We start from the raw sequence: 15656 nt of genomic DNA on the forward strand, positions 1-15656 counted from the left end.
CTGTACAAGAAGACTAAGGAAAACAAATAACAATGTAGATCAAAATCTAGAATGGGGAATATATTTTTTGGTAGCACTTTATTTTGATGGTCCATTTGAGTATTATTAGACTGTCTGCTTAATGTCTGTTGATACTGCTCCTTCAACAGACATTTAACTGACTAGAAGAAACTTTGCAAGTATATACCAACTTACACTAACCCCAACCTAACAGTCTACTTATAATCTAATGCATGCAGATGCAATGAAACTTAAATTCAACAACCGGACCATCAAAATAAAATAAAGTGTGACCATATTTTTAACAACAGCATTAATTTGACAAACACATTTGAGCATATAGTCATTTTTTTATTATTTTAGAAAAATTTTCCCCAATAATTAAGCCAGTCCTCCTGGATTTCCTTGTTACTTATTTTCTTTCAGTTACAGAAAATTGTTAGCCAACCAACCAGTGATGAGAAGTTTGGATCATTTTACTGACTCGGATCTTTGAGTCTCGTTCATCGAAATGAACAAATCTTTTTTTGAGTCATTTCCTTCAATTTGCCAAAATAACATAAAATGTTACGAGATGCTTCCAAACACATATACAACCAGCCCAAACTTTGATCACACTACAAACAAGTCATAACTAGGATGTTACAATAGTAAGAATGAAAATAATCATTCCTGGTCATTTGTCTGTGATTAACGCTGATCACTTCTTCTGACAGGTCTTCAAATTTGAGTTGTTCGTTCACGTCATACTGACAGTCCCATTTAAGCTTAATGCACATTCTGAGCTGGAAACACCCATGATTAGTTTCCTTTTATGAGTCATTCGTTCATTACATGACAACACGTACAGTAAAGAGAGATGACTCAAAACTGAAGAACTCAAGAAATGAACGGATCTTTTTCCGGCTCTAAATGCAAATGATTGGCTTCTATCTTTCACATGATGAACGAACGACTCAAACCCGATAGAAGACTTGAAAAAGGAACTAATCTTCTACTTCACCTGCACAAATATGCTCATGTGCGAATGAACACATTCAAAATGAACAAATTGTTCAAGAACGACCCCTCACTACAACCAATACATAACCTAAACATTCATGCAGATTTTGAATTGATTCATGATTATGTTTCAATGGTACATTTGTGAGTTATCATCATACAGATGGTAATAAACGCGCTATTTTTTATTTATCTATGCTAAAAGGTGCATATAAAGGAGGTGGGGGGAGCAGTCCCAAGACTGAACCTTGAGGAACCCAACTCTTAAGAAGTGCAGTAGATAATTCTCTTAAGAGACTGCAAAAATTATCTTTTAAATATGAAGAAAATCATTGTAGAGGTAAACCCTGAATGCGAACATGGTCTGTAAGGCAATCAATAAAAATCCTATATTCTATTCTATAGTCCAATAATGTTGCTTTATCTATATATCTTGGCTCACTGACTACTTTATTAGGTACCCATGTGTGGCTGCTTGCTAACACAAATATCTAAAAATATTAAATTACATTGCGGCGACTCAATGAATTTAGGTATGTAGATGTGGTTAAGAATATCTAATAAGTTCAAGCTGAGAATAAAAATGGGGGAAAATGTTCATTTAAGTGACTTTTGAATGAGACAAGGTTGTTGGCGCCAGAAGGTCTGGTCTGAATATTTCAGGAACCGCTGATCTACTGGAAGTTTCAAGCACAACTTTCTCTAGAGTTACAGAGAGTGGTCTGAAAAAGAGAAAATACCAGTGAGTGGCAGTTTTGCGGATAAAAATCCCTTGTTGATGTCAGTGGTTAGAGGAGAATGAGCAGACTTGTTTGAGCTGATGATAGCAACGCAACCTTAACTCAAACAACCACTGGTCGCAAACAAAGTCTGCAGAAGAGCATCTCTGAACACACAACATTTCAAACCTAGCAGATGAGCTATAGTAGAGGAAGAGCACAATCTTGTCAGCTAAAAACAGCAAAGTGAAAATACAAATCACATCGGCTTAACCAGTTTGGACAAAAGAAGTACAGAAAAAAGTTGCCTGACTTGATGAGCCTCAGCATTCAGATGGTTGAGTCAGAGTAGGGTAGGGCCTTGTATCAGTGATTTTGACTTGAGGCTGGGAATTAATCACCAAAATTCATATCACAGGATATTTTTTGAGGATGAAAGGCAATATACGATATATAGTTGAAGTCAAAATTATTAGCCCTTCTGTGATTTTTATTTTTATTTTTTTCTTTCTTTTTTTTATTTTTCAAATATTTCCCAAATGATGTTTAAAAGAGCAAGAAATTTTTTCACAGCATTTCCTTAATAATAATTTAAGGTCTATGTTATTAAACCCTTTAGGCCAGGGTTCTCAAACTGCTCGCCTGCAAGCCATTTACGGCCCGCAACTTACGCCAAAAATATAATGAGATTTGGCCCGCCAAAACATATGTTTTTGAACCACTTGTTGTGCAGTCACGTCTAGCCACTTGTGATTTTGACCCGCCACCTAGTCTATATTTAAAGTAGTGCATTCAGATTATTTTTACTTTCATTTTCTCTCAGTGATTGGTCGAGAGTAACACACATGCGTTTTAATTCTGAGGCTGATTTAAACGTTAAAATATATGTCCAAAGTGCTCTATGTTTACTAAAGCTCTATTTTTGTAAATATTCAAGGGTCGTTATATTATTATCAGTTTTATATCGCCTGTATTTTGTTGTACAAACACTTCTTCATGGCTTACACGTTATGCTGGTGGTGTAACAAGTATGAGCATTTTGCTAATATTTGATTCAAATGGTCTCATTGAATAGATTTTCCTCATATGCGCATTTGCATTAAAAACTATGTACATTAGTAAAATTGTACTGCTGATTGAATTAAATTCGATAAAGTAAATGTGAATATGTACACACTTTTTTCCCCTCTTTGTCGTAGTTTAAAAAAAAAAAAAAATTATAAAAATTATTGAAAAGAATAATTGCCAGCAAAGTCACTTAAGTTATCTAAACTGCTTTCAGCTGTTTTTACACTATTGGGACAATATAATTGGTTGGGACAGAATAATAAATATTATGCCTATTTTTTGTATTTTATAGCAATTTAAACTACCCCTTCAATATGTACAACAAGAAACAAAAAGCTAGATTTTTGATTGCATATACTCTGTGGAAGACAGACTGAGTGCGTGTCTAATGCTCGGCCATACACACAACAACCACAGATATATTTCAGCAGCTGATGTGTGACACGATAAACATGCTGATTTGCATTATAACTGATGACAGGTAAAGCTTAAAATATAAACGTCATGTCTGTTGTCCTAAGATGCATCAATTATGTCAGGTTTCCATTTTTTTTCTTGTGCTTGAATGTTAAAACGGCCCTCCTGTGAATTTGAGAATTATGAAATTGAGTTTGAGACCCCTGCTTTAGGCAATAATTTTTTCAATTGTCTACAGAACAAACCTGTTATACAATGATTTGCCTAATTACTTGCCCTATTAACCTAATTAATGTTTTAAATGTCACTTTAAGCTGAATACTAGTATCTTGAAAAATATCTAGTAAAATAATCTAGTTCAGTGTTCTGTCATCATGGTAAAGATAGAATAAATCAGTTGTTAAACATTAGTTATTAAAGCTATTATATTTAGAAATGTGTAGAAAAGGTGGGCTAATAATTCTGACGTCTGTATATATGTATATCTGTATATATAACTGTATATCTCAGTATTTTCAATAAAATATAATACAATAAAAGCTTATTTGCAACTCAAAGCCTCATATGAGATGTTACAATCATTTTTTTTCAAAAGCAGTTTAATAAATGTGAAAACCAATAGTTGCAAATCATTTGAACATGTGAAGTGTAAAAATAATAATAAATATAATCTATTAAATAATGTAGATCTGTCTTTGAGATTATGCAAACAAATCCTACATTTATTATTAGTCAAATTTCTCCTGCTTGACTTGGTCCTCTTCTCTGAAATGCAAATAATGTTAACTGACCAGTCAAGGCAGCAAGATGGAGAGAGATAAAAAAAAAAATTTCTACTCATTGGACATCGGTTATGGAATTATTCAAACAAGACGTGCCCACTTTCATCACAGTTTATCATGATTGTTGTATCAACATTGTGTATTTAGCTGTCATATCCTAGCGTGCGCTTGCAGATCCTAGAAGTGAATACGAGGAATGTGCAGTGTTTTTCAGTTGAGCTCTGTGGTTATGGATCATTCTCCGCAAAACATTCTGGAACTCTCTCTAACCCCATAACTTTATTTTTCATAGAAGACCAAATGTGTTTCATGTTTACAGGAAAAGTTCATGTTAATCAATCAAGCATATTTGTTGGCCACGCATTGGCTTTAATGGATCATCCGTTAGTGTTCTGAATTATATTTTGGCTTGCTTTGTGTCATATCTGCCATGAAACAAAAGCAGAAAAGCAATTTATCGACACAATGTCCTCTGATGAACTTCCCTCTGTTTAGTGGAGGAGCAGATGCAAACAAACAAATAAACAAACAAACACAAATGATGGGATCAGCACTGCGGTCTCTGTCCCCTGCTCTGGCAGCTAGACCAAAGAAGAGCTTATTAATAGATGCATTTACCTTCCCACAGGCTTCTGGGATTGTGCCGTCTTGCGTCTTAATAATGTTCATATTTGCATTACTATATGTTTGCACGTGGAAAACTCTTGACGTGATACATCCGGCCTGTGTGTTGCTTTTCTTGTCAGCAAACATGTATATGGTATATTCATACCTGCAGCACCTTGTGCCCTCATGAGGGCATGTTTTTAATCAGGAGCAGGTGCTTGAGATCAGCCAGATAAACTAGACTGGAATAAGAGGTGACGTGTTTTGCTTTAGCCTTAATTTGGGGAATTATGTTATACTGTATATAAATGTGTTGAATGAGAAGTATTCTCTTGGCTAGCTGAAATAATCTTTATACATTTAATTTGTATGAGGTTGAGTTTTATTCATTTATTTTTTAGTTATAATTTATTAGTATATTTTTTATATGTATATTTTAAAAATATATGTATATTTTTATTTGTTTATAATTTTAGTGTTATTTATTTTAGTCAACTATAATAAGCTTGCCTGAAAACCAATATTACTCCACTCGATGAACTAAATTCTTTTTTGTTGTAGCTAATTTAGTTGTTTTGTATGTATGTGTGTGTGTGTGTGTGTGTGTATATACGTGTATATATATATATATATATATATATATATATATATATATATATATATATATATATATATATATATATATATATATATATATATATATATGTATGTATGTATGAATGCATGTGTATATGTATGTATGTATGTGTATATATATTTGTTTTATTATTTTTTGTCTTTGCATTTTGTTGATTTTGTCGCTAATTAAGTAATTTAGTTTAATAAATGTTTATTTATTTGAATAATTTTAGTGTATTGTTTTTGAAATGCGTTTAATTTGGTTAGCATTTAAAAAACTATTTTGTCTTATTTGTCTGTTATTTGTTTTCATTTAGCTCTGTGGATGTTTGCAATTAGCTTTTGTATTTAAATTTATTTACATTTTTAGCATTTTCTGTTTGATTTATTTCTATTTATTTATTATTTTTGTTTATTTATTCATTTACGTTGCAATTTGTTTTCCTACTGTTACTTATAAGGGCCAGTAACAACAAAATAAGTCTCATATGATCTCACGTTACCCTCATGAGCACCAACAATCAGATCAGATTCCCCATGGCTTTATTCCATCCACACAAATGCACTTTGGATTTTAGGATAACACCGCATCCATACGCCCAGTTGCTATGACTCACACAAACCTACATTATCCAAAGCTAAGGCATGACACAAGGAGAGGGGCAGATGAGATTTACTGCTTTTGGACGACACGTTTTGTTATTCTTAAAGAGCCCATATTATACATGAAATAGGGTCATATTTAGGTTGTAAGGGTCTCCAACAACAGTCTAATATGCATGCAAGGTCAAAAAACACTTTGATGGTCTTATAATCTGCAATTATTTTTACCTAATTATCCCAGCGACTCCCATATGAATCGTTCAGCGATTCATTTGTTCCCAACCCCCTCCTCAGCGCGAAACTAATCTGCGCTGATTGGACCGATGACAGCCTGCTGCGATTGGTCGACACGGACAAGGCTTCAGCGCGAGAGTGAAATGCCCAGCAGCTAATCTACAATATAAAAGTAGTCACAGTGCACACACGCTTCATAGTGGATTTGGCTGCCAGTGGGTGAATGTAAACACAGACGATGGACTAGAAAATACTGACGATTAACTATTTATTGAGCAAAAAGTCCAAGAACTGGCGAGGAGATCTCCTAGCCTCCTAGTCACAGTCTTCTTGCTCTTTTCACACACACACAGGGCCTGCGCGTCCATAGAGAAGCGGCTGAATAGAGAGGGCGCGGCGCTCAGTTATATACGCGAATACCCGTGCGTTACACACACACACACACACACACACACACACAGGGCCTGCGCGTTCATAGAGAAGCGGCTGAATAGAGGGCGCGGCGCTCAGTTATATACGCGAATACCCGTGCGTTACACACACGAGGAGACACACAACACACACACACAGGGCCTGCGCGTCCATAGAGAAGCGGCTGAATAGAGAGGGCGCGGCGCTCAGTTATATACGCGAATACCCGTGCGTTACACACACACGAGGAGACACACACACACACACAGGGCCGGCGCGTCCATAAAGGAGCGGCTGAATTGAGAGGGCGCGGCGCGGTTATATCCGCGAATACCCGTGCGTTACACACACGAGGAGACACACACACACACAGAGACACATTACTCCTACCCGAGGACACGACACACACGCCTAGAGCGCTAGTTCAGCTTGCTGGGTGCAATTTAGACACCTCACCTCGAACCTGAGCTGAAATATTTTGAAACTTGACCGTTGCATGCGTGTAAACAGCTGACGATCCGTAATCAAAGCGGCACGCGTCGCGTTGTCAACGTGGCTTTACACGCGATATGAGAATATAAAGAGTTAACCTGATACAGCACACGCGGTTACAAGTAACAAAACACAACTAAATACATAATTTGCAAGATAGAGTAAACGAAGCAATAATTTTAATCGCACGTACTTACACTTGTGAAATGGGGGTAGAAACTGATTCATGATCCACTGATCCATGTTCAGACAGTCTTTACTGATCCTTCCTTTAACAAACTGAAGAAGTCTTCTTTGAAAGCATATAGTTTTCAGAAAGCACTCAGAACTGCTCAAGGCTGGCTATATTGCTGATGTTTCATCTTTGATTAGACTGTCCATAATATCCATCTGCACAGCGTGACTTCATTCGACCGGTGTCTGTCTGTGTGTGTGTGTGTGTGAGTCTTTTTTTTATGTTAGTGGGCGGGGCCGCAGGTTTCAAATCTCCCGGGTTTGCGCGCCCAACTACTTGTGTTTCGTAGCTGCGTCATCGCGAAACACCTAATGACTCGTTATCAAGACGACTCGTTTGAAGCACTATGAGTCGACTCTTTTATAGATGAATCAATAGTTTTAAACACTGTACACTTACAGATTTAAGCCTTAGCTGGATATTTCACTTCACTTAGAGCTGTGTGACACACTACATGGAAGGGCATTTTCAAAAACCCATAATATGGGCTCTTTAAAGAAAAGATTTCCACTGTGTCTGTGGCCTGCTCATCTTCCCCCGGTTGTGCCCCTGGTCCCGATGGCCACCCAGCCTCAGACAGGTGTTTCAATATTGACTCGCTGACTCTCAACTGACGTCACTGAGCCTCAGCCATTGTTTAGTGTGAGCGCCACTTTTCAACAGGCCAAAAAAAAAAGAGCACCAGTGTTGTTTGTACGGACCGTGCGTTTATCTAACCTGGCGAGGATGTGAGAGCGTGCGACGGCGAGGCTGTTTGTGCGGTTTGAGCATCTGGGTCCAACGGCAGGTCAACAGGGAGGAAGGAGGGCCGGGCGCCGCCGCTGTTTACTCTCCCTCCGGGAAGACTGGATTGAGAAAACAAACTTTAATGCTGAATGGCTCTTTTTTTTCCAGGATAGGGCTTGGATAGGGTGAGAGAAAAGATGGAGAAAAACTCTACTCTGAAGAGCGTCTATAATGTACAGTAGATTGACAAACGGGTCATTTGTGCACACTTGTAAAGGTTGTGTCCTTGCACTGAATCGAAATAATGTTTATACTATATATATAGTAATGAGTAATATCACACAAGTAGCAGTGTGATGTGGCTGTATATCAGCACTGGTGGGAAACGTGCTAAGTGTCCCACCAGTGATGAAATACAGCCACATCGCACTGCTACAAGTGTGACATTGCGTTTATACAACAGTTCGACAGTATAATCATGTGTATAAAAAAGAAAATCAAACACGGAGAGTCTCAAACTCTTCTGTACGAGGAACTACTTTCTTCCGCCATTCATTCACATCTGCAGCTGACATCAGAACAGCAAAAACAGTTACCAATTCACCAACGTCACTTTAGAGCTAGTGTTTGAATGATTCTCTAGCGTAATGTCTAAAGTGATAAAGCAGGTGATTTTGCTCACATTTTAAGATTATATGGCTGAACGGCATGAAATGTCATCAATATGCATGTGTTTGTAGATGCCTTTACTTGTATATGCCAAAAGGGGAAAAAAGGCAAAAAAACACGCATCTTATCTGTCCAGTTTCCTGCCTGTGTGTTTGCGATTGACCAAGAAATGTGTATTATCAGGGTCAAGTTAATCTTGGCCACAAGAAATCCTTGCTCCAATATGTAAAGCTGAGGCCGCGGTCAGGAGAGGGCAGGAAATGCCTGGGATTGGAGTAACAAAGGCGAAGTTCTGAGAAATAAAAACAGTTTGAGTTCAGAATAAAGAGTAGCAAAGTCAAACACTGAATGCCTCACACACACTGTTTGTGTTCTCAGTGCTCATCTCTGCTTCATCTGGTCAAAGCGTAAGCTAGTGCAGTTTGTTTTCCCACGTTTTCTTAAGATCTGATCTCAATATATCAGTCATCATTAGAGTTCAAACTGAAATGAGCTTTCATTTTGGATGCTTAGGATTCATAATGATTGAGAACTTGCACTATGAACACTAGCGTTCAGTTTGGGATCACTACACTATTTATTTGAACAAATATTTCAGTAGTTTATACAGCAGATGTGTCTTAAATTAATTAAACATGACAGTGAAGACTTTTACAATTAAATACAGATGTTCTTCTGAACATTTTGTCCATTAAAGTGTCCTAAAAAAACATAAACCTGAGATGTCTTGGTGTGTTTGTCCAATAAAATGTATTTTATACACAGAAAAAATATAAAAAGCAAGTAATATGTCTACTTTAGTGTTTCAATTAACGTTTGGGAAAATAAAATGTCAATCCGCTTGTTAAGTGTGAAGTCACGCAAAGATTCTTCCGGGTCCAGGCGCTATGTTTAACTGTACGGGGAGGCTCAACAAATGGAAATAATAAACGTTTACAAAGCGATGTAATGATTTCGAAAGTCACTATTGCAATAAATATATGCATGCCTAATATCAGATAGCTAGAAAGTTCTAATTTGGTGTCTGTGATGCAGCAAGTCCAGAGACTGTTGTGTACACCATGATTTTATATAAAATTAACTTTAATGTGTGATATTCAACTAAAAAGTGGTCATAAACGAATATTTTCTCAATTTAAATAAGTAGCAGCTTGGACTCGGACACAGATTTCATATGTCGCGGATATACATCAGCACATATGTCAGCGGATATGGGTGTTATAATGTTCCATCGTCATTCATTGTAACATGTGACTCGTTCTAGATTTAAGTACATTTCAAGCATTTTTGCATTCGTTTTCTATATTTTCAGTATTGCAATACTGCAGAATGCTTAAATGTGATGGGGAACATTTGATTCTTTTACTAATTAATGTTTAACATGTATTGTTGAGCTTTTAACCACTAACAAAGTTGAAATTTTCCACAATTTGTGCTTTAGCGCAAGATGCTAGCCTCAAACCACATGGCATGTCTAAAACAGAACATGTTATTGTTTTTAAATAGTAAATGAGAAGTTTCACAATACAGAGTTGACGAATAACTAATCTGCTATTGGTCTATCTTAATTTTTCTTTTTTACAAATGAATTAAAGACAGATAATGACATCCCTCAGTGCCTTCCAGAGTTTCTCATCAGTTTCTATCAGTGCTTTAAAGATTATGCCTTTTTATATCCAATAGTAAGAGTTGACCAGAATGTTGGGGTAGACACAAAAATGTAAACAATATATATTAGTGAAATTATAAATCACACTGAAGTTAGATGTTCCAAATGATCATTTCATTTAGTAGAGTAAACATATTGTTGGTTTAGAAAAGTAATAAAATGTTTATTTTGGAGACACAAAATATACCTGCAATTCTAAAATCAACTATATTATTGTGTAATTCTGACCTGTCTTTAATCTAAAAAAAAGCACGTTTTCCCTCTAAGTATGATGCTTAAGTGGACATCTTACCTAAGAGAATAATCGAAGGATGCTGCATATAATGCTTTAAGCGTGTCTTTTTTTAACTATTTAATAGATAGCACAGATATTAAAAAAAGGGTTTAATTTACTAACAATGCAAGTGATACAAATGTATTTGATGCATAAAGTTAAAATGCACACCTACAGTACAAATTCATTACTTACTTACTAAAGGGTAATAGGTTTATAAACTACTGCATAAATTACAAGAAGTTCTATTATTAAATATTTTTGTTAAAAAATACAATTAAATTATTATTTTTTTAATTCATCTAATTTTCCAGCCAGATTTTAGTGAACATGGAATATTGTCAAAAACAAAGAACTCTCAGTTCTTTTATGTACAAAGGCCTAAATACATACAGTAGCTGCTGTATGTATAACCCAGGTGCACAAGTTAGAGCTGTAATTGGACCATAAAAGTTAGGCCCAATAGGGCCCAAGCCTGACAGAATTCACCCCAAGCCCGACAAGTATATTTTGATTGACAGCTTTTTAAAAGCCCGAACCTGTTTACAGCTTGACATTATTCAAATATGCACATGCACACAGCTCATTTGCCTTTTTTTAAGAATGAGTCGTTTATACGCGTTTTAACATAATTTATTCATAACAAACACATAGGCCACTTAGAAGTTGAAACAAAGAAATGAAATAAGTCCTCTGTAACATCATAACATCTCAGCACTCTAAATAGGCCTAGGTACATGCACTTAGCCTTTAAATTGCCAACACACATATAAAAATATGTCTTTCCTAACAAATTAAAATAAAATAAAATCTAAATTAAGTATTGGGCAATAATGAAATTAAGATAAAGGCTCTGTGGGATTCGTTTTGCCACTTCTCTTCACAATCCGGCTTTAAGGCGACAGTGAAGATGAATATAAAAGAATGATGCCAGCATTAGCCTATATACTCTGTCTACATTATGCGTTTTTGATTTAATTAATATTTAGATAAAATTTGAAAATCCTTTACTCGCTAAGATTAAGCTAAGTGTTTTTGTGGACATTATTGAATCCACTGTAGATGGCTTTAGCGCGGTCCTGCGCTCACTGATGGTGCGTCCAGCAGAACTAAACACGCTTTCACTGCTGCTGCTGGCCGGGATGCATACTGATCTGGCTAATTTTGCAAGTTTTGGGATTGTTTGTTCATCTTGCAACAGCCAAGAACATCCATTTCATTTTCCATGACAGCAGTTTCAATGTAGCGAGTGACCTCGTCATTTTCCCTGTCAGCTTGCTGTACATTTTCCTGCTGTACTCCGCAAAATTCGCTCTTTTTGACTTCTCTGTCATCATTTGCTTCATCTTTGCAGGGATGGGTTTTAATGTTGAAATAAACGATTTGATTACTTTCTCATGCTAATCGAAATGCATCACATGACTGTTCATTTACCGCCCAGCCCAACCCTGTCTAAAAGGATAGAAATTAAGCCCGGCTCTGGCAAAGATCTTCAGCTCTAGCGCAAGTGCATCTTTTTTCTGCTTGTAAACGCATAAACAAACATTTGCGATCAGTTTATGAGATCAGTGAGTACCGATCGAGTCATTAAATGTGATTATCGGCCAATACAGATCTCCGGCTGATCAATCGGAGCATCTCTAGTATTGTTGTAAATTTTAAAGCGTTTTGCTGACACAAGGTTAAAACCCAGTGGTTTAAAAGTGCACAAAGTGTAAAGATTTAAAGTCTCTTAATGTCATCAAATGATTTTTGGTCTAAATATGCCTGACAAGATCAATAATTTTCAACAGACCAAAACCAATAGTTAGATTTGTCTATCGAATAAATGTAAAGTGTGCCAATAGTGATCCAGTTTGAATTCTATATGTCTTTTCTTTCATTCTTTAATATTGTGTTCAGGTGTTTCGAGTGGCCAGTGTGTGTTTGGGCAGTCCTCCAGACACCATCTGTTGGGAATACCGGGACAAGGACAAGACCTTCCACCACCTGGGCCCTTTAACACCGCTGGAGTTTTACACAGAACACGTCAAGCCTCTCTATAACCTCCAGGACAAGGTTTGAGCAGCACAGACTCTTTCAGCTCCGACACTACGTTCTTTCTCACTCCCTTACTGAATATGACCTCTGTGCAGATCTGCCTGGTCAATGACCCTCGACCTCAAAACCCGTATGGGAAGCTGTACACAGTAGAGTTCCTGAGCAACATGGTGGGCGGTCGCAAAACACTATACAACAACCAGCCTGTGGAGCTGCTCAAGAAAGCTGCCGCAGATTCCATCAAGAAAGGAGAGGTAAAATCTAGTAGCCTATAGGGTTTCTAATCCACATGATCAGGATGATTTTGAGATATTGAGCTTTAAAGTTTTTGCATTTCATATACACTACCTGACAAAAGTCTTGTTGTCAATCTCAGTTGTAGAGCAAAGGATATAACTTGACTTCTAGTTGATCATTTGGAAAAGTGGCAGAAGGTAGATTTTTCTGATGAATCATTGTTAAACTGCATCCCAATCATCACAAATACTGCAGAAGACCTATTGGAACCCGCATGGACCCAAGATTCTCATAGAAATCAGTCAAGTTTGGCGAAGAAAAAAGTCATGGTTTGGGGTGGCATTCAGTATTGGGGCATGTGAGAGATCATCAGGCAACATCCACAGCCTGAGATATCAAGACATTTGTGCTGCCCATTACATTACAAACCACAGGAGAGGGCAAATTCTTCAGCCGGATGGCACTCCTTCTCATACTTCAGCCTCCACATCAAAGTTCCTGAAAGCAAAGAAGGTCAAGGTGCTCCAGCATTGGCCAGCCCAGTCACCAGACATGAACATTATTGAGCATGTCTGGGGTAAGATGAAGATGATTTCAAAGAATGTTGATGAACTCTTGTAGTCCTGCAAGATCGCTTTCTTTGCCATTCCAGATCTGATGACTTCATTGCAGAGATGTATGGATGCAGTCCTCCAAGCTCATGGGAGTCATACACAATATTCATTCTTTTTCCACTGCACCATGACTTTACGTTCTATACTGTACGTAATTTCTGTTAAATGACAAAACTTTTGTCTAAGCAAAGTCATGTCCTAATTAAATCATTAAAATCAAGGCATGATCATATTTTATTTGGTAAAATAAACGTAACCTAGAGGCCTTTGCCTTTCATATTAACCACTTCTGATACCAAATGGTCAACTAGATCACTTATTTATTATTCCTAAAACTTAGATAGGCGACAAGACTTTTGCCAGGTAATGTACAGTAGCAAAATTGATATGGTTATTATGCTTTCTAAATAAGACCTCCTAAAATGTACACACACACACATACACCATATAATAAAAATAAGTAAATAGCAAAATTTTCACAATTTATCTACTATCGAATATTGATTAATTCACCCCAAACCATGTTTCAGAACATAAGGGGAGAATAAATGAATAAATTAGTAAAATAATCCAATTCTTCTACTTATTGACACAGCACTAGGCATTTTATTGTAACATGTTATATCAACAGTATCTAATAGAAGGAGTCTTGTCAGTCCTCTGCTTTCATTTCTTGATTATTCTTTTTTTCTTTTGTATTCTGTGTAAGAATATGAAAAAAGACAACATATACTGCGCACTTGTGGTCTGCTCTCCTGATTTAATTTCCGATAAATCCCATGAATAATTCAGCGAAATGCATTAAGAATCTCTCTTTTTCCACCCAAATCCTCAGAACTCTTTCCAGGTTTTGCTCTCCACACAGATGCTTTAAAATCGAATTGTTTCTCCAGATCTAATCCCTGTTAGCAGTGTTTACTAAAATGTTTCTTAGTCATACAAATAGTTTGTTTCAGTCGTTTTTAATCGTTTAAGGTGGTGAATCTGTTACAAAACATTTTGATGGTTATAATATAATGTTTTTCTGTGATTTTTGTCTCTTTAAAGAAGTAGCTTTAGAATATTGAAGCTGAAAACAAATCTCAGTGGCTAAATACTCTTGGTGGCCTGATCATTTTGTTCATCCACATATTCCAGCAGCATCAGACTTAATTATACACCACTAAGTGCTACAATTATAAATGATTCACAGGGAATTTTTTTCTCACTCGTTGAGGTTTACATGCTTACATAAGTGTACTGTTTTTGCATTATTTTACATTGCGTCTGGAGATTTGTTTGAAAATCAAGATTTTTTTAACCGGAGTTGCTGTCATTTAGCACAGTAAGAGCATTATATGAGAAAGTTACGCTGGCAGGCAGCATCTGAAAAGAGATTTTATTATTTCTGTATTAATTATTGTCTGTCTTCTCACCAGGCGGTGTGGTTTGGCTGTGATGTAGGCAAACATTTCCACAGTAAACTAGGAATCAATGACATGAATGTGTGAGTATTGCTACTTGAAAAGGTCAGACATTTCTGAATGTTCAAGACACTGAGGATTCTCTGTATATTTTTGTAGGTTTAACCATGACCTAGTGTTCGGCATCTCTGTCAAAAACCTCTCTAAAGCAGAAAGGTTGATCTACGGAGACTCGATGATGACCCACGCCATGATCCTGACCGCAGTTACTGACAAGGTATTGCAGAAAGCAGCATGATCAAAAGCAACACGCATTGCCAAACACATCTGTATTATTATACAAGGCTCCAGACTGCAAATAAATGGGGGAATTATGCCATTTTAAAGGAAAGACTGGATGTGTTTACAGCACTAAGATGTGCAAGAACAAATACATAAACAGTAGCATAGTGTAGCGTACTTTGATTATACTTGGTTATACTTAATTTCTTTGGTGCTATTAAAAAAAAACAAATCAAACCTGTAACTCTTTAATAAAATGGTAGTAAATCAAATTTTAAATCGCAATTCTTTTTTTGTTTTTTCTCCAAATCGTGCAGCCCTACCTGAACTATAAAACTATTGGTCTTATAATCGCTTGGTTATTTTTTAGTAGTATCCAAAATTACTTTGTATGGGCCAAAATTAAAAACAAAACAAAAAATATGCAAAAAATATTTTAGTTTAGGTCACAATTCACGGTGTTAATAAACCATTAACTAACACTACTAGCTAAATAAACTACTAATTAACTGTGTATTAATAGTAAGGTAGAAGTTGCGTTTAGGTTTTAGGTAG

General features: G+C 36.4%; 1 protein-coding gene across 1 annotated transcript in view; it reads left to right on the plus strand.

Moving 5' to 3' along the window:
• blmh (bleomycin hydrolase) overlaps positions 1–15656 on the plus strand; it is a 40107-nt gene that overhangs the window by 11687 nt on the left and 12764 nt on the right. Inside the window, exons 7-10 of the mRNA XM_056474430.1 lie at positions 12428–12583; positions 12661–12819; positions 14835–14902; positions 14979–15096. Coding sequence (XP_056330405.1) covers positions 12428–12583; positions 12661–12819; positions 14835–14902; positions 14979–15096 — 501 coding nt within the window. The remainder of the gene's footprint in view (positions 1–12427; positions 12584–12660; positions 12820–14834; positions 14903–14978; positions 15097–15656) is intronic.

This window comes from Danio aesculapii, chromosome 15 (genome assembly GCF_903798145.1).
Source record: "Danio aesculapii chromosome 15, fDanAes4.1, whole genome shotgun sequence".
Taxonomy (NCBI): domain Eukaryota; kingdom Metazoa; phylum Chordata; class Actinopteri; order Cypriniformes; family Danionidae; genus Danio; species Danio aesculapii.